Consider the following 20,166-nt stretch of genomic DNA (forward strand, 5'->3'; position numbering starts at 1 on the left):
CCATTTCCGATAATCCTTATGTTGCACCACCAGAGTTTACTGCGACGACTCGGCATATCTCTCTTTCAATTCCTCCTCTATCCCAGGTCTCGTTATTCATTCCTCCCCTCGCTTTGCCTTTGGGCTCCTTCCATCCTCCTTCATCCTCTACTGTCTCCCCGTTTGTTTATTCATCCTGACGTTTGGGTTTAATTACTCATTTGTAATAATTGTTTTCGTAATTGTGAGGAGTCATAATTTGTTCCCCCTCCCCCCCTCCCCCCTTGACAGGAACAGGTGGTGGATGGAACCTGTAAGCAAAGTGTTGTGTGTGCATTTCGCACAATACGGTCACTCAGACGAACCACCCAGTGGCAATTTGTTAGCGAAATAAAACCCGGCGTGTCGGGGGTTTTAAGAATGAACACATGGGAACACGAGCGACGGAGGCGACACACGCTTCTTATCCCATGAATGAATGATGCCCGATCAGACTCCAGTAGAACGCCTCATTGGAGGATGAGCTGGATGTGCTCCCTAACCGCCTGTGATCTCCCTCTAGCCTTCCTAGTTGTACCTGTTTAGATAGCAAGCCCTTATAGATTTATAGATTATTTTGGTTAAAAACAAACATTTTAGTTGTATTAGTGTTCTACGGGAAGAAAAAGTAAGCATGCCGTTGCAATAAAATGTTTATTACATAGTTCATTTACATTTAATGAGAATAAGAAATAGCTCAAAGAATGCAGGCCAAGTGGTTGGCTGCAGGGCCGGAGCTACAGTGGCGCAAAGGGGGGCAGCTGCCCTGCCAGTAGAAAGATTTGCCCCCCCTAATTTTCTAGGCAACATTTGTATCAGTATTGACAGAGAAAAATAAGTCAACACAAGCTTCTTTGAGAATTGTGAAAATATCAAAAGCAATGTTTAAAAATGAAATTTGGAGCCCCTCGAAGTATTTTGCATTCCAGCCCATCTGGGCCTTCGGCACAATCCATGCTGTGTCCTTGCTATGGCAAGAGGAACTTACCCCCCCCCCCCCCCCACTTTGTTGTTCTCATTTGCCACCCTTCTAAAGCCCCTCCCATTTAAAATGTTCCGCCACTGCTTGGCTGTCAAACATTTTCCCCTTACCAGATTTGTGTCTATGCAAAAACGTTGGATAACCCCTGCTTCAGATTGATGGCTTAAGATGAACAGATAAGGGACAGATAGTGTAGTGGTTATTTAATCCATGTGTTTTTTTTGTACGATGATACAGGCTGTTGTTGATGTTTTTGACCATTGTGTGTGCCTGTGTGTTCAGTCCCTGAGTGTTACATGCAGGCTATCTTTCATCGACAAATCAGGATGGTAAAGAAAATAAGCATTTATAAGCCCCATTAAACTACACTGTCTCATTTTCTTATCTTGGGCTTTTCCTTTCTCCTTTGTGTTTTGATCGTATCTTTTTTTGTTGTTGTTCTCAGTATGGTGACATCCGTTCTTTAGATTTCCTATTTGAAGTCTTTGCTCAGATGGTTACTTCTTGCCATCATTTATCCTCAACAGATCATGCTCTGTTCTGGCATTTGGCCACTCTGTTGATACCATGTCAGGCATATGTGCTGACACCCAAAAGCTTGTCACAACAAGCTAACGCTAGCACCAGCCCTCAGGCAGGTGACAGTAGTAGGGCCGTTGGACAGGTACAGCACTGCAAGGGCTCAGAAAAGGATCCAGACTCCCAAAACCACCCGTCTAACCCCATGCCTTTGACTTGCAAGCAAAGCGGATGGCATGGCAACAGTGAAATGACACACAGGGGCGGGTGATCTGTGCTCAAGGATAAACAAAGATGCAGTGCATGTGCACATAAGCTGTCACTCAGTGAGGGAGACTCCCTTCAACTCTTTAAACCGGCAACAGACTGTAAAACAAATAAATAAATAAATAAATAAATAAAGGCAGGAAATGCGATAGCAAGACCTACAGTCTATGTAAGCAACACCGGGGTCGGGGTTTTGGTTGACACTTCTTCCTTTACCACTTCTGCCACAAGCAGTGCCTCTAACAAGGCGACACAGGAGAAGGACCTATCTGTTCCCCTGTGAAAGGATGTAACATAATTCGCACTTGACTGAAGTGGATTTTTCTGAGTAAATCCTCAAAGGTTACAGCAACACAAACAAACGACAACACCTCGAGATTGAGGTAGACGAGCTCTAGTTCACTTGTGCTACCTTCATACCAAACCATCGATGGACACAGCCAGGTGTGATGTCACCCACAGAAAATGATTGACCTCCAGCTCCGGCCAATAAGGACATTATTAGACGATACGGGCGCCTTTTTTTTTTTCTGAGCCAGCTTTTCTATGGCAACTACTTGAGTAACGATGATGGCAGTCCACGCCTCTTTCACTGAAAGCTGCACCTTCTGATTAGGTCATAAAGACGTCATAAAGAGTTCCGGATTGGTTAAAGCAGTCGGTCGGATTCACCAAAGTTCTGATATTTTAACCGAAATATTGACACTCAAAACGTGTCTGTACATTAACTTCATAATGAAACTAGACGGCCCAACTATATTTTGCTGCTTTAAGCTTGTACTTTTCCTTTCTATATCCTTTTTCTTTTGTTGCCATGCCGCCAGCTAATCAAAAGCCAATCAATCAATTCTCCCTCATTGTTGTCCTTATCGTTAATGTTGAATAGAAAAAGAGGAAAAAGGAAACCAACTTAAATGAATCAAAGGTCTTCTTTGCCTTTCAGAACAAGTCAGAGATTGAGCTAAGCTTCTGAAGACAGCCCCCCCCCCCCCCCCCCCCCCCCCCCCCCGGAATGGTTTCTCTCTTACACCCGTGGCCTAATCCGCCACTTGAAGAGCAATTAAAAGTTTAGCCCAGACTCTAGGAAAGTGTCCATGTGTGATCTTTTTTCTCTTTCTTTTCCTGTGGGGTAGAGTCTCTGGCTGCATGCGTGGAGCGCATGCTAATAGGGAAACACCAGCTGTGGCACTCGTCCAAAGGCATTCCAAACCATACCGTCGCGGGGATATTCTAAAAGTGCATGAAAGATTGGGAAAATAGGGGTCTGGATTGAAAGGTCACAACTTTCTTCTCCTCTACTTCTTCTTTTTCCATTTGCGACATCTTTTTTTTTTTTTTTTCCCCCCCACTACTCTCTGCGGCATTTACATTTTGTTTGCCACTTCCTGTCGTTGAATCCGAAAGCAGTTTTTTTGTTTCCCCGCAGCATTCCCTTGGAAAAAAATAAAAAATTGTGCCCAGCAACAGCTTTTATTTATGGCAAAACCCCCAATCATTCATCGGGGGCAGTTTGTGCTTTGGGTGTCCCGCTGTCGAGCTCGGCTCTTTCAGAAACACATGTATTTATGCAACTCTTTTTCTTTTTGCCAAATGAGGGTCAATAAGACTTAGGTGAGTTCTCCTACGATCGGAATTCTCTTCAGACCAAAAAGCAGCTGCATGGTAGAATGGAAGGCTAGAAAACAAAACACAAGATTGAGAAGAGAGCGCTAAGAGCATCATTACCTCCAAACAAGGCCATGTTACCAATAATCGTGGTCCTTCTGTAATAAAGGTGATTTTAAGGAACTGAAAAGGATTAGAATACAACTTTTTTGGCAACGTGTTGGACACTGATGTGATTTACGATATTTTATTTTTGTATTAGCGCACACCGCTAGGACAAGAAGCTTTACAAGACACAGACCATGTTTTGAACTATTTAAAAGCATTCCCAGTGGATTTTGAATGATGTGGTTTTTAGCCCAAATACAAAAAAAATAACCTGCATCGTTTTCTAGGACATAGACTGAAACCATATTCTTCCCCTTCCCCAACATTTATACGTCCAAGCGAAGACTTATGGAAAAAAAAGTATTTTCAAATTCAGACGTCCCTACCGCTCGATGACGTCATCAAGAGCCTCCGGTCGTCTACATTAGCGCGTAGCTGCCAGCACTCGGAAAATACATACATCCCTTTTTTTATTAGTTTAAAAGTCATACAAAAACGCAATAGTTATATGAAGAAATGGGTTTCTCACCCTACCGGCGGATGGATAGTGAGGTTTAAGTCGCTACAGCTCCTTAAAAAAACACGTTTACACCCCACCTCTCTGGCTCCTCCCTATTGCTCCTATTTTAGGCGCATTTGGCGCCTAAAATAGGAGCAATAGGGAGGAGCCAGAGAGGTGGGGTAGCAGTTCGGATTCTGCTATAGTTTCTGCAAAGCGGCAGGAGTTTATTAGAAATTCGCCTCTGAGTTGTGGGCGGGACTGTTGCCACAGAGAAATCCCACCCCCCTCTTACCCCCCCCCCCCCCTGTTGCTGAGAGATCTCTGTTTACATGCTCTCCCCGATAGCTTACAGCCCCTCGTACTGTTTTGAGCCAGATGCCAGTTCGAGTCAAGGAAAACGAAAACGCACATGGATCTAGTCGTCTAAAAGTGGATGCATCAGAATGTGGCGGAGCAAGGAGCTGGTGGCCCGCCCATTGTATTTTCTACGTAACAAATCCGATTCGTCTACTCCTAATTCACATTGATTCGAATAAAGAAATGCAATCTTAAGATTAATTTTCTTAATTTCTGTCCTCCATTATTAAAAAAATGCAACAAGAACATGTTAAAGATACAATAAAAGGAAAACAATTTTAATCAGAGTGGATCTTTAAACCTGAAATGAGCTGAAAACTCATTTGACACCAACCCCAAAAGAAAAAAAAAGATAACAGACACTCTGCATCTTTGTTGATTCTGGAGATAACTCGCTTGACCGTCTTTCATCTTCCCCTTTGTTTTTCTTTCTCCTGTCCTGGATTCTTTTGAGCTCTTACCCACTTTTCTTGTTTATAATGTTCTGTTTTTTCTTGATCTGGGAAGCATTGACCTGGGAGGAATGTGAGTAGTGGAGGAAAGGGGAGAAGACAAAGAAAAAGGTAACTTGTAGAAAGTCACTCGAGCTTGACAGAGCCGAAGCTATCAGTCAGACCAGAGCGGGACACCTGAGACTCAGCGGACGGTTGGCCTAACTAAGATGTGAGCGACTCTTTCATTGACATTCCCACAACTTACTCAACCCTAACCTTTTAAAATTCCCGTCCAACCGACGGACAGGTTGGTCTAAAGCACCAAAAGGACCCATCTGGAAGGGGCTTTGGCCCATTGGTTCAGAGACTGCTGTAATAATTTTTTCTTCTGACGGCGCGGAGCAGATCAGAACCTAAATCCAACCAAATCTTCCTTGATCAAATTCCAATTGACTTTCAGTCAGTTCAGCTGGAGGGCATTTGTCTCATTTGTCACGACGGTATCAGTGTATCTCTCTATCTGTATTTCAGAGATGTGGAATTACACCAAGTATTTGTGGCGGTTAGGCTTCGCTGAAGCAGGTATCTGCAATTAGGTTAAGCCAATTAAACATCCCGGCGTGCATGCTGGTCGGTGTACCGCGGCCGTTTGGCGCTTTCTGTTCAACTCCTGTGGTGTATCAGGTCACTGACTGGCAGTGCATTAAAAATGTAGCGCAAGGTCTTAATCACAGACCGCCACTTTTGGCAAATACACCTGGAGCCATGCGTCAACCAGCCTTGTGGGGTTTCTCAAACTCCTAATCTTCCATTTTGTTGTACTTGTTCAGCTTTCCTTCCTTTAGATCAATGCGTTTCTCCTGGTTGACTGCAATGACACACTTATCTGGTAGCCATTGTCTCTCCACAAGTAAATCACATCTAAAGCCACAAGTGGCGTTGTATGGCCCGCAAGCACTACCCGCCTTCGCCGCCCCCTCAGAACCCCTTTTTACCCCCTCAATGTATGAGCGGCTCCTACACACCCCTTCCCCTCCCTTCTCCTTCCACCCTGGTGAGATCTGCTCATGACAAATCAAAGAAAAACGACTTTTTTTCAAAATGACGGCTTTTCTGTTGGTTTTATCTCCATAGCAACCATTTTATGTTTGGGTCGCCTGGGGGTGACGAACAGGTCTATGTCATTTTTAGATGCATCCGGAAAAGTAACCTTTTAATTTCTTTAGCAACAGGGGTTTTTATTAACCACAGCCACATTCCTAATATAGTCATATTGTATATTATATCATTTTGTTCAGTTTGAGCCAAGGATTCATGTATTACATTTTCACAATATTCCGTCATAAAATGTGTGAGCAACAGGGGAACGCAACTTTTGTGAGCTCTCCCTGCTTACGCTGTTCAAAATTAACAAACTTAAAATAAAAAAAAATTGCTTTCCAATGACGCACGTGGAGTTAGGAGGCAATAACTTTAAAGTCCTAGGAGAAGTTTACATTTGTAGAAGGTAATAAAGCTAATTTTTTTACAATTAAGATGGCAGCCTCTCCCTGAGGTCAAAAGTCAATGATACTTAGTTTCTGGTTGTAGACATAACCTGGTGGGAACATTTTGTGGAGACCATTGAAAGTTTTCTTTTCCCATATTGTGGAAAAATGTGAAAATGGCCAAATTTCCCATATTTGCTACAATATGGCATCAAGCCGTAGGTTGTATGGCCATCCCATAATGACTTTACAACTTTTTCTGGATATCCCCAAGACGTGTTTTGGTCTTGTTAGTAGGTTTTGAAACAATGTTTTTGAGCCCCATAAGAAGTTTTGGGCCCATCCAGTTTGGACAGTTTCGCTCGCTGTGATGTCATTCGTTTTGTGGTGGGGGGAGGGGGTCCTTCAGTGTGGCCAAAAAATTCTTTTTCACCAGGTACTGGACGGCAGATTGATCCCCTTTCACCCCAGCCAGCTGTCGCCCCCCACCCCCCGAGTGCGGCTAGTCTGCAACTCACCGCTCCCCCCAGGGGATGGGTCAAAATGCGGAGAAGAATTTCCCCATTGTGGGATGAATAAAGTATCAATTATTATTATTATAATTATTACAAGGCATGTGCAAATGTTGGTGGGTTTTTAAGTATGTGAAACTTCTGCTCAAAGTAAGAAAGAAGAATAGCAAAAACAATGTGGTCCTTACAGTACCGGTCTGCGGTGGGACATAACCACTTCCTGTAGTTACTTCCTGTAGCCCGTCTATGCCGTATTTACAGCTGAATTTGCACAGATCGTATCCTTTAATGACGTTTTTCCCTCATACCTCATTTCATCCAGACACTTATGTAAATGTGAGAGCCATGCAAGCTCTAAGAATGGAATCAAGTAGAGCACATACAGAGTCACTGTGGGGCCTCTGCTTTGGCTAAAGAAGAAATTCCTTAGAAAACCTTTGATATGAATGTAAAGTACTGACAAAACATGTGCTACAAATGGGTTTTTCGACGCTCTTCTTCTTCTTTGCTAAGACAAAGAGGGATTCTTTGTCTTTTGGACTTGTAACTTCGTTCAAGGTTTACAGGCAGAAAAAGGATGATTGAGACTCAATGAGAGCCTTCTGGCAGCGGCCAAATGTTTTGTTAGCTCAAGAGGGAAATGAAAATCAAATCTGAGAGGTCAAACATTATTGACACGAGTAGCACGGCCCTGTTGATGTTGGCGACACACCAGCTCGAGTCACTCAGACCATGTGTTTGCTCTTTAGCTCACAGGAAATAAGGCCTGGCCGAGCCCGAAGCACCTAGCTCCACCTGTGGCCTTTTTGTCTTTATTTTTTCCATTCCTCACATTTTAGGATGACGGATTTGCTCAATCGCCCGTTGCTGTCACAGCTGGAGTTCAACTCTGAAACACTTCCCAACATCTGGCAAAAATCAAGCGGAATAGTGTGAAGTAGTAATGAAAGACACATTAAAGCCCTGGCTTCTCTGCGGTGGGGCACTGCATGGTGTTTAGCCAGCGTGTGTGGGTGCATAATAGCGTCCAACCCAAAATCTAAAAGCGCTGAAAGAACAGACATTTGAAAAGGTTTTCAAATAAACATGATGCTGTGGAGGCTTTCTTCATTGCAGCACAGTGTCCAGCTTGTTTACATGAAGGTCCTGCATTGTATCTTCTTAGGGGTAGCTGTGGTTTGGTGACTCAGCCCCTCCCACACTCCAAAGCACTTATACAACCGGCTGAAACAAGACCTTTTTAGCCCCGTTCTTAGATAAAGTGGGACAATAGAGACGTCTACTTTGAGATTTTAATTGTTTTAACTTCCATCTATTCACCCATTTTCCAAACCCCCTTGAAGTCCATCTTTTGAGCGCTCTTTTAATAATGCCGTTTTTAGCCAAAATCAAAAATGTCGTTTTCTGGGACAATAGTTCTGCAGAAGTGCAAAACGGTGAGCAATATTGGAGCCATCCAACTGTACAGTTTTGAGCCAAATGCCAGCTCGAACAAGGAAAACTTAGACGTACATGGATCTGTTTTTTTTTTTCATCTTGTATTTTCTACGTAAAAACTGCAAATTTTTTCAAACAAATTTCTCGATCTCTCAGTTCCCAACAATTTGAAACAAATAAAAAACTTTAGAAATGCAATTTGATGCCTAATTTTTTTTGTATATGTTCTGCATCTACAGTAAAACCCCACCAACACATGTTAAAAACACCAAAAACGCCTTTTTCATCAGAGTGGGTTTTTAAGAAGCACTTTAGGAGTTACAGGGTTGCTGGGGTCTTTTCAACCCACTATTGGTGGGGTACACCATGGACGTTTTTTCAGTCATTGCAAGGCTAGTAATAACTTTTGCAGTATTCAACATCCCCTAAAATTAAATATTTCTACTTTGTTAAATAACAACTCATGCATTGACAAGTTTAATACTACAATTACACTGGTCACGGCAACGCATGTTATAGCGACCACTTTCAATGAAAAGTCTATGTAAACACAAGTATTCACACATTTCAGGCTTCCGCGTTCAAAATTCCACAATTTTTTTAGTCCATTTACGTACAAAACGTGCAACCATTAAACACGTTAAAATTAGATCAGTTAAACTTTGACCAATCAGGATCTTGGATTTGGTAGTGACATTTGGATGGAATCATTCATTTTTGGAGGTACCAACCATTTGAGAATTGCTTATATAAGGCAAAATCAGTCATTGCGGTTTGTGACCGGCCGAAATAATACAACACCAAGTCTTACGTTTGTCGGAATAGAGTTGTGAAAGAAAAAAAGGTACATGTGCTAGTATCGTGTAGGGACAGTCCAGCATGAACACTATATTGTAAAAAACGCATTCAAGAACCCGCATAGTCAGTGTGTTCGTAAACATGTGACACATGCCCAGTGGAACATAGCTTAACTCTAAATTTTAATGCTTCTATTGAGCATCAAATGACACTACGCACTGTGGCGTGTTCGTTGTGGTCAGGCCACAAAAAACTCTTTTTTTTTTCGCGCTCTCCTTTTAATATCTTTAATATAAAAATTAACAAATAACCACGGAGATGTCATTGAAGCCGATTTTGTTAGGAAAGAAGAGGGCAAAGGTTGCTGTGCAAACTGTGGACGCTGCAGATTCCAGTGCAGAACCTTTAACAATCTCTGCATGAACTCTTTTTCTGGTATGCAAACAAATTAGCTTTCTTTTATTTTTTTGTTCCCACCATTCTCCACTACCTTGCTCTCGCCTTTCAACGAAAATAAAAGGAAAATTCACTGAATAGAACCTATTTGTTCATTTAACTTCTTTTTCTCTCCCTTTCGCCTGCTTCTTTTTCTCCCTCGCAAACTCAATTTTCCTTTAGTGAGTCTTAGCCTAAGTGGTTTTTTTTGTTTGTTTTTTTCTCCCTTTTGCAATTTGCTGCTAATTTATTAGATAACAGTTGTTTAATTTGTATCATTAAAAAAACCTTCCTGAAGAGTTATGCAACAACCCAATCGGAGTCAGACAGACTGTCTGAAATATGTTGCAAGACAAACACCTCACACCTAACAACTGTTTGTAAGTATGGGGTAGAGAATCCATGAAAAAAAACAAAAAAAAAGTGTTTTATTATCCTAACATCTCTTCAAGTGTTATTACATTTTTTAGAGAGCTGTTTTCCTTCTGGCCCTCGTTTTAATTATGCAACATAGGTTTGTCTATCCAAGTGAAATTTGCATGAATATTTATACCAATTCATTTGTTGAGTGTTGATTGTAATTACATGGAAACATGATTTATTGCCAAGATCCCTGTGGTAGCTAGCCAGTCAGAGAGAAACAGAACTGGGCAGAAATACATTAATAAATCCAGAATTCATAAAGACACACACGCACACACGGCTAAATGAAGACTTTTTTTTTTTTTTCCGTTTCTCTTAGTGGCTTGAAGGAAATTCCATTATCGGAAGAAAAAAATATATATATATATTTTTGTCCAGCTTTTGCTTGGCCGATTGCTTACTGTAGAGCAAGTGTCTTGGGATGCGGAGATTGCCGAAGGTCCACCTCCCCAAGATGGCTCATTACTCCATTGTCTTACATCTCAGAGCTATCAAACGACTGCCAGCGGAGGACGGACTTAAAATTATGTTTTGTTCTCCGCTTGTAAGGTTCTTGGACGGGGAAAGACGAGTTATCCATCATCCACCCGTTCAAAGAAGCAGTTAGTGTTCAGTGTAGCTAACCGATTCCACTTCATCAGGTGAGACAATTGGAGAATAAATGCGAGGGGGGGGGGGGTGTTGGGGTGAAAGGCAGAGAGCATTTCTGAGTAATGGGTCTCTCTGCCCCGTGTAATATTCTTATGATGGAACAAGGAAACAAGGAACACAGAGGGGAAAAGGAGGGATGAAAGCAGCAAAGCGCATGAAAGAGCGACAAAGTCCAGCTCGGCACATGAAGGGTGAAGCAACGGAGGCCGACTCTGACACCGTTTGTGTTCAATTAATGAACAGCAGGAGCAATTTGTTATCCGGTTCAATAATGACTGAACGAGGGCTTTCATTCACCTTGTGCTCACCATCCTTATATCATTCCTTTCTTCCTCTATCTCTGTGCAACAATTAGAAGGGGATAGAAGCACATGGAGGAAGAGTTATAAGCCGAGTCTGTTAGGATACGTTCTCAGCGCCCTCGGCAACACGGGTTCAAGAGGCCACTTCCATCGAAAAAAACGTGTGTAAATGTATGTTTCTGGAACTGTCTTTTGGCTCTAGCTACAAACGCGTTGAAAGTTAAACCAGGTCAATCCAAAAATCAAGTGCCCTGGAATTTACCAAAACCTCCCAATAAAAACCAGTGTGTAGCGCTGCAGTGTGAGCGAATTGTCATTTAAGATAAAATGTCTTTAAATTTGTTTTTAATAAATTAAGTTTTTGTCATCAGAACACAGTGGCTTTACCCCTTGTGTTATCTTGTGGGGTCCAGATGACCCCCACCCTTCCATTGACGTGTTATTCCTACCATGATGAAGGTGGAGAGGATTTCATGTAATCCATGGACACCAGTGAAGATCACAAATCATTGAAGAAAAAAGGTTCAGCGCACTGTCTTATGGGGTCCAGATGACCCAACTACCAATGTTAAAGTGCCTTGGATAGCAAAAGGGTTATAAATAATCTTCGCAAATTTTTCATATTTATTGGGCTTTTACTTTTGCAGTTAAATTGGAAAAACTCTGAGTAGCAAGCATATGCTAAATAGTACTACATAGTGTTTGAGGGGTGTCAAGGTCGTGTCCCACAGCCACTACGTACATTTTTTCATATATTGCACAGAAAAGTTGGGGTCTTTACTTGAATTTTCACAGATGTATCACGAATGAACCACGTTAAAACTTCAAAAGAAGTATGAATAACCACGCAAAGAACACGTAAATCAATGCAGAACATAAACTGCGCTGTTTATATGAAATTCAGTAGTGGTATATGCGCCAGTTATAGAATTTGAACTTGAGATGTCCCAAGGATACTTGATATAAAAGTTCTACATTATCGGTAGGTACATCCATGAAAAGTCCGTTAGAAATACTTGGACATAATATAGAATGATCGTGGAAAGCTGTGAAATTTACCTATGCATATTGCAAAAATCAAATATAAAATGTATAATGTATATAAAATGTATATAAAATTTATATAAAAATCAAAAATAAAATGTACGTAATAATTGCATATAGGCTACAGATAATACTCGTGAACTCAGTAATTCTCAACTGACCAAAAATTTTGAACAGCTCAAAACCAAATTCACGTAAAGAACAAATGACAAATGCAATAAAGAAACACTTACGAATTATGTACATCACGCATGGATGATCAAAGACAGAAATTTCATACTGGGAATATGCGTAAAATTAACGTAGTGGTTGTGTGACACGGCATTTAGGGAGTAGTGCTTGAATTCAGACATAGAAAAATCTTTATACATGTATGTGTGTACATGTTGTAGCAGAATAGTGACTTTCAGCTTTGGGTTAGCATGCTTGTTTATTTTTAAATTATCTAGTAGCATCATCATCGCTGTGCTTTAATTCTCATTGTGAGGACCCAGCTTGCTAACCTATCTGAAACCTATTTACCACCTAGCCTTACCTAAATGTGCCTATCAAAAAAGTTTTAGTGATGGTTCTTTTTGAAGTGACAAAAATGTAACTAGCTTTGTCAGATTTGTAGGCTCAGGTCCCAGCTTCATTAGTACAGTTTTTAAATAGAATTCTTCTTGTAACGAGAAAAGACATGCCTTTACACCTTCTTTAATAGCTAACAGTTCAGAAAATATTTTGCTGTAAGACAAAATAGTTACAAGGAGATTAGCTGGCCTTTTTTACCTTTAAATTAGCTAATAGCGTCATTAGCTCTTCCGCTAAAACTAACAAACACGCTCTGCCTCCCTGCCTTTATCTTCTTCGTAACCTATTTCCCAGCTACCCTGACCCAAATCTTCTCTCTCAATTCCAGTGGACCAAAGTTCCCAATCTTTCTTTTCACAAAAATTCAAAGCAAATAGTCCCTTTTATAGTGACCCCCGGCCGTTTGGTTTCTCTTGTAGCCGTTTCGCCGAGTGACCTTCTCGGTGGTGAGCCAGCCCCAGGACCCTCACCAGCAGGGATCGCTGCAGAGCTGCTACGACAGCGGCCTGGATGAGTCGGAGACGCCCAGCAGCAAGAGCTCGTCGGGCCCCCGGCTGGGCGCCCTTCCCCTCCCCGAGGACAGCTACGAGAGGACAACGCCTGATGGCAGTGTCGGTGAGGCAGAGCACATGGAAAATGGTAGGGGCAAACACTAAAAGAAGATTAAGAAATCGTTTAGAGAAAGGGAGCACACATGCACATAATGGCTAGAGATCAAGTAGGTTCAAATCACAAACACAGACTTCTGATCCTTGGTTCCTCTGGTGAGAACGGGCGTCTGTCAGATGTGCTGTGGCCTTCATGACGTAGCAGCCACGTCCCATTCACAGATCAGGTGACGGTGTGGCCTGGGGACTTTACTCTCACACATTCGGCTGTGTTTGCGCAACATCAGGCTTGTCTGATCAAAGGAGACCCACGAGGGAATATATGTAACAGACGTTTTCTTTTAGACGAACACCTTTCACATCGTCTTTTTTCTTTTTGAAACACTGCTGTTCTAATAAATTTACAATTCCCGATGAATCTCTTTTGTCGTGTAGGATAGATCCTCAAGAAGATCTCCTTATCTTGCCCCACAGTCTTTGAGAACCTAAACAGGGTGTCACAGCAGAAGGTTCAATCCTCAGTTTTTCAGAATCGAAAGCGACAGCTGTTTTTCTTACATGTATTTGTCTCGTGGCCATTACAAATGCCTTTCATTTTCCTGCATTTGAGTGGGAGAATTGCTGTTCTGTAGGTTGTGATGTAAAAAGACTCCAGCCAAGAAAATGAGTGGGCGCAATGGAAAGATTGAGTTTTCTTCAAATTTAGTTGGATCCATTTCTTATGTCTTAGTTTTACTTCAACAGGGGCAACAAATAAACCAGGAAGTATTGTTTTACACCAATTTCTGATCTAAATGTTGGTTGATTAAGCATTTTGCTAACAGTATACAGTTTCATGGTAGTGTCATAGATTGCCTCACAGCGAGAAAGCCCTTGTTGGAATTGTGTCTGGGTCCTTTTTTTTGTTTTACCAAGGCATTTTTTCTTCAACTCTTGGCACTCCTGCGACCCCTCACACTCCAAAACATACTTTATAGTTTTATTAGTGGATCTTAATTGTCCCTTATGATCAAAGTAAGAGTTCCTGTCTGTATCTGACCCTACAATTGACTAATGACTTGTCCAGGGTATACCCTCCCTTTACTTTGATGTAGCTGGGATAGGGTCTTCCAACTCTCATGACCCTGCACACGACTAAATGAGAAAAGAAGATGGACTAAGAATGTATAGTCGGTCTGCAGTTTCTACGGCACAAGTGAAAAGTCCCTCAGCGCTTGGGGAAAGATTTGCTGAAGAATAGAGTCAAGGTCAATTCACGAATCAGTCTCCATCTAAAACAAGCAACGCGCTCTACTGCAGCCTGCTATCTTTACTGACATCAGCTGAACTGTGTTTGCGTGAGTGTTCGTACAAAGAAATGCAGTACCATTGAGATTAATTGCCAAAGGGTGTGTGAGGATCTTCACATTATTGTTATTAAATCATTGTAAAATCTCAAAGTTACAGTTTGTAGCAACAAAGTCACCTGTTCAGGTTCTTTTTCAGAGGTAAAAAAAAAAATCCCTCTTCATGCATCAAATGTGACCTTAAAAAACGTTATTTTTTTAATTTTATTTTTTATTGTATCATATTAACTGTTTTATTACTTTTATTTTGTGTATTCAAATGAAAATTCAGGGATTTTTTATGATTTTAGTGTGTGAATTCTCCTATTAATAGACTTCATCCTGTTGGTGAAAATGTATTTGAAATAAAATAAATTCTGGTAAATATGCTAAATGCTGATGTTGTTGTTTACAATTCGGCATATCCCATCAGGGGTCTCTGTAGCAAATAAGCTGAGTCACACATTTTGGTTTTGGCAGAGATTTACACGCTGGATGCCCTTCCTGACACAACCTTGCAATTTTCCGGGCTGGGGACCGGCACAGGGAGAACCAGACTTGAGGCCCGCTTGAGGCTACATTGTTAGGAAGTGGCACGAAGAGTCTTGACCAAGGCCCACATTAAATAAAGCTAGATAAGCCCAGCTGGGAAACTAACCATGCGCCAGTCCAACATGCTAAATGCTAAGAAACATCCTAATGCTAGTTTGCTAAATGTTAAGGTTTTGTCGCTAATTGCTGCTAATTAAGCTAGCAAATCTTTTTTTTTTTTTTGTGCTGTAAAGTCTCAATATACTTCTTATTAGGAGTTGGTTAATATGTGGCTCAGGCCAAAGATTAATAGCAAAGGTTAACAGGTGATCTGCGGCGCTAAAGGCGTTAGCTACAAACGTTTAAGCATGCTAGCAAGAATGATTTGAGATTTTCTTTTGGAGCTAAAATAATACATTGGTTAGATTTCAGATGTAAGTGAGCAGTATTGTCAGACTCGCACTAAAAAAACTATCAATTTGAAAATTTAACAACAGATTGAAACTTTTTTTTTTCCTACCTCTGTCATATTGATTTATTGCTTTTTTATTTTTACCGCGTGTCAGGGTGAAAAGCAGACAAAAAAAACGAATATCCTTTCTGTGATTTGTGCAGTTCCCAGCTCTGTCTTGCTCACTGTGGATCAATGTTCACACGACGTGCACTAACAGGCCTCCCCGCACAAATACATCCCAATCGGTGAGGGTAAACGCTAACTCCTGTGTCTCCCGCTTCTCCTTCTTTCTTTTCACCTCTGCACAGGCAAGCCGAGGGACAGCTTTTTTTTTGTCTCGCTCTATTTTATTTGACCAAGGTTAGGTTTCAAACTTTATTATTTTCTGTCAGAAATTCTCCCAATGAGAACTGCTACAAGGTAAAAAAGAGAGGCCTGAAAAAAGAAATCAAATTCTTTTGGGAGTGGCTGAAAAGAGAGATTGTTAGTGTCAGTGTAAGTGCACATTCTTCACCTACCAAAATGTGGCGAGTTGGCAAAACCATTTTGACAACTCACTCCACATTCAGGTATCTGCAGTTGGTTAAGAAAATAACATGTGATGCTCTTATGTCTATAAGGTACACCTTTTTCCCCCACTGCAATGTCTTTTCCAAAGTGTGTTTTAACCACAGATGGTTGCCTCACTTATTCAGAAGCTCACCCTGGTCTTCATCACATATTCATAAGAGCCGTGTGTTTGGAGTCAAACGGACGATTACGGTTTTACGGATGTGGAAGAGGGCTTCCAGAAGTACTTCTGTTATCGGAGGGGTCAAAGACTCGAGCTGTGTTATTGATCTCTGCAGTGAGGATTGGAGAAGGAGGGAAAAAAAAACTAGATTATTTTTTGAATTCTTGACATGTCAGTTCAAGCACACCTTTAAAATAACACGCTTCCTTTGCGCTTTTATGCTGAGCGAGCTATACCTAAAGTCTAGGAAGAGTTTGTCATTCCTGACTTGTGCGTGGATCCGAGCAGCTCCCGGCGCTAAAGATGTGATGGGATTTTTTCTTCTTTTTTTCAGCACATCAGTGCAGATACGGCGTGTGCTACGAGTCACATCGCAGAGGATCTATCGCGTTTGTTCCATAGCATCATTTGTTACATCTTTTTTTTTTTTCATGAGGATAAAATATGGAAATTTATGACTGTAAAATTCCACTTAGACTCACATGCCTATATTAGGAACTAAGGTGAATCATGGATGCTACGTTAGCCCCAAAAGGAAGTGGGATAGCCCTGGCTGAGACGATTTTTGTTATGTTTCATCTTCTGTAAAGGCAGTAGAGTCCGTATCAATTTCGTTAAATTTTCTATCTTACGGGCAAAACATCTATGCTAAATTCTAGATTGACATATCGGGAGATATCTTCGGTTCTGTATTACTTCTTTTTTTGTTTTTGTAAATTTCTATTAGGCAAGAAATAAGGAAATAAATCTAATAGTTAGCTTTCATTAAGCCTGTTGTAATATAATGACTCAACAATAAATATATTTAATTTAGCACAACACATGTCAAACTAATGGTGTAGGGATTGAACAATCCACTTTCCCAACATATATATATATATATATATATATATATATATATATATATATATATATATATATATATATATATGTTTAAAATTATAATTTCGTATTTTTATACCTAAATACCCAGACTTACCATGAAAAGCAGATCTTAAAGTGAAGCACTCAATTGTTTTGTATTTAATTTATACATTTAGATGAAAATGTAAGTTTTCAACATGACAAAAAATATATCTGTCATTTTTCCTTCAACAGTTTGTTGATTTGGACCTGTGTGTTGGTGTTGTCATGTCAACAGCAGTGTAGCGGATGGCGCAATGACAGTAAAGACATTTTGTGTGTGTTCTGGTCATGGTTCTTCTTTCATGACTGACTACACGCCAGTTGAAGGAAAAAAATTGGCCATTAACAGCTACATCCACAGTTGGGAGTCTGATGCTGAACACTCAAAACCTTTCTAAAGTTTAGGTAAAAATACAAACTCCACATTGGTCGCAGAGTAGCGAAGTATACATCAGAGGATGTTCGATTAGCCGTTCTGCAGGTCAATCAAGTGACGTACTTCCCAGCAAGGTTAATGATTGGTCGTTGGTATATTTTGTAGCTTTTTTTTTTGTTTGTTTTTTTAATTTTTGATGGCTCTCGAGCTGCCTACGTGATTGACCGGTTGATCGGGATCATAGTATTGGTAACATATACTGTACGTTTTGTTTCAAGGTCTTAGACCATCAGAGAGGATGATTTACACGCTACTAGCCTGCCTCTTCCATTTCCTTTCTGCCTTCGCTGCCAGGAAAACCTCACACACAAACACACAAGGACCACACTGAGACTCGCTCCAGCCTCCTGCTGAGAAAACTCGGGGTATCGCGGTTGGATTACAAAGATCATCATTTAGTGCTGGCTAGCTGCTTTAGCACGGCAGGACAGACAAGTGGCACATCACAGCATCTATCAGCCAGGTAAGGGAGTGAGGGCAGCCTCTCGCTGAGCCTTTACTGAGAAACTGACAAAGGAAAGTAGAAGGCACTCTTTGGCGTGTACTCACACACACTCGCAGAGGAAGGTAAGGCTAAGTAGGAGCACACAGGTTGGGTCGCGTGAAAATAAACGGGGTCCTGCCATTGCTCGCACACTTCATTTAGCCTTCTGAAAAATGACACCAAGTCATTTTGATGCCAAGTGAAGCGACTCACTCGATCCCCACATTCACAGTTTTCTCATAATTTGAGTCTTTAACCCATTGGAATGCAGTCCGAGGCATAAGACTCTCTCTCTCTGTCCTTTCTCCACATGGGCAAATCAAGGCAGTTTGATTAAAAACAATTTGATAAAAGCTTTGGCTTCAAGTAGGATCTTTCTCAATTGTGGCAGTAAAAATTTCTTTTCTTGCGTGCTGTGTGCTAAACAACACGAGATGTAGTGAAAAATAACCTCGGCGCTGAGGCTATCAATCAGCATCTTTCCCATCAACCCATCGACGACGGATGCCCCCCTGGATGCTTTGAAAGCCATGCCCAAGGTTACAGTGTGTGTGGAATAAAAGCACTGCAATATTATTATGTAAATTAAAAATAGGCCAGAGGTGAATAAGACTGATTGTTGGCTATAAAAAGAGATTCAGGTGTGCTTGGCAGCCGAGGTTTATAATCAGCGATTGCTAGCAGTCAACGCCAAGTGTCACTCATTGGGTTCCATCTGTCCCCTTCCTGTCCTGATCCTTATTTCTTTTCATGGCATCTGTCATTAGAGGCCACAGGCAGGTAGGTAGAAAGAAACAAATGCAAATAAGAAATAAAATGCTAACTGGCCCTGCTTATGACCTGCCCCTATTTGCTGAGTGAGATTTTGTTTTTTCCGTAGAACTGAACAAAATGACTTCCTAAGCAAAAACAAACAAAAAAAAAAATTGAATTCAAATGACATTTAACTGCTTTTTTTTCCTCTTCAATTTTCTTGTAATAACAAAACATGCACATAATCACATAATAAGCTCAGCCGATCACAATATAGAGAGTTTGTCCTTGTAGACTTGGGCTTGATGGTGAAAGAAAAAAAAACAAAAAAAATGGGGGGAAATCATCATTCCAAAACTTCCGATTTTTTGAAACCAAAACTTAACTTCTGACACGTATTTTTTTTAGTATATACATATATTTTTTCTGTTTTTACCAATTCGAGGTCATGGCACTGCTGGAGGCTATCCTGGCCACTTGTGTGCAAAGGCAGAGGACACCCTGGACAGGTCGCCAGTCTGTCACAGGGTCACAATCACACACCCATTCACACTCACACCTAGGGACAATTTAGACTGACCAATTTACCTATGAAGAATGTTTTTGGACAGTGGGAGGAAGCCGGAGACACGGGAGAGAACCCAGGCATGCACAGGGAGAACATGCAAACTCCACACATAAAGGTCCTCCATTGTTGTTCTGTTCTCAGGTCCCCCAGCCGGGAGTTGAACCAGGGGCCTTCTTGCTGTCAGGCAAGAGGGCTAAACCACTGCGCCACCTAAATATTTATCTGAAACTTGGTGTGACTGTATCAGAACAAAACAAGGCAAACTGCATTGGAACTCAAATCAGACAAGAATACAGCCAAGTGCAGTGTAACTTCAGAAGATCTTGTATTGCAAAGCCCTCCTAAACTAGACCAAAACCCATTTAAGAGGAGGCGAGACATGCCTGCATGTCCACCAAAAGTGACTCATAGTTTTGGTAATGTGCAGGAATACGTAGAACCTCAAAACGGGGGGAGGACTTTTGGAAAGTTTGGCTGTTCACCACTTCAGCACTCATTTGTCTGGGCAGTACTTCCCGTCCAGTCCAGAATTTGAGAAGGGCGTCTCGTCGTTCACATGATGCTGCAACACAGACAGTTTTGGACAATATTAGCAGCTGCTTGTATGCAATTAACTGGCCAAAAAACCCACAGAGAATTAGGCCAACTTCATTTGGGGCTAGGTTGATAAAATGGGTCTGAATTGATTTACTGTCTTAACTATTTATGGTGTAACAAACCCCTCAAATTTAAGTATTCCTATTACAGATTTCAGTATTTTTTGTACTACCTAAATCTAGATTCTGATATGACACTAAATTGCATACCAAAGTCCAAATGAAAGCCAAACTGAACAAGGGAAAATAATTTGGAAAAGGAAAATCCCTTCACCCCTCTTTACCAACAGCAGCATCCCCTGAAAAAAATAAAAAAGA

General features: G+C 41.1%; 1 protein-coding gene across 6 annotated transcripts in view; it reads left to right on the plus strand.

The window, feature by feature from the left end:
• pcdh7b (protocadherin 7b) overlaps window positions 1-20,166 on the plus strand; it is a 151,051-nt gene that overhangs the window by 58,877 nt on the left and 72,008 nt on the right. For 2 of the 6 annotated variants that reach the window (XM_004079819.5, XM_011487541.4), the window contains exon 2: window positions 12,874-13,093. The exons of 2 other annotated variants lie outside the window; for them this stretch is intronic. In XM_004079819.5, the coding sequence (XP_004079867.1) occupies window positions 12,874-13,093 (220 nt within the window). The remainder of the gene's footprint in view (window positions 1-12,873; window positions 13,094-20,166) is intronic. 2 more of the 6 variants (XM_011487539.4, XM_078936317.1) reach the window with 1 other exon arrangement.

Source organism: Oryzias latipes, chromosome 18, assembly GCF_053564925.1.
Source record: "Oryzias latipes strain Hd-rR chromosome 18, Olatipes_Hd-rR_3.1".
Classification (NCBI taxonomy): Eukaryota; Metazoa; Chordata; class Actinopteri; order Beloniformes; family Adrianichthyidae; genus Oryzias; species Oryzias latipes.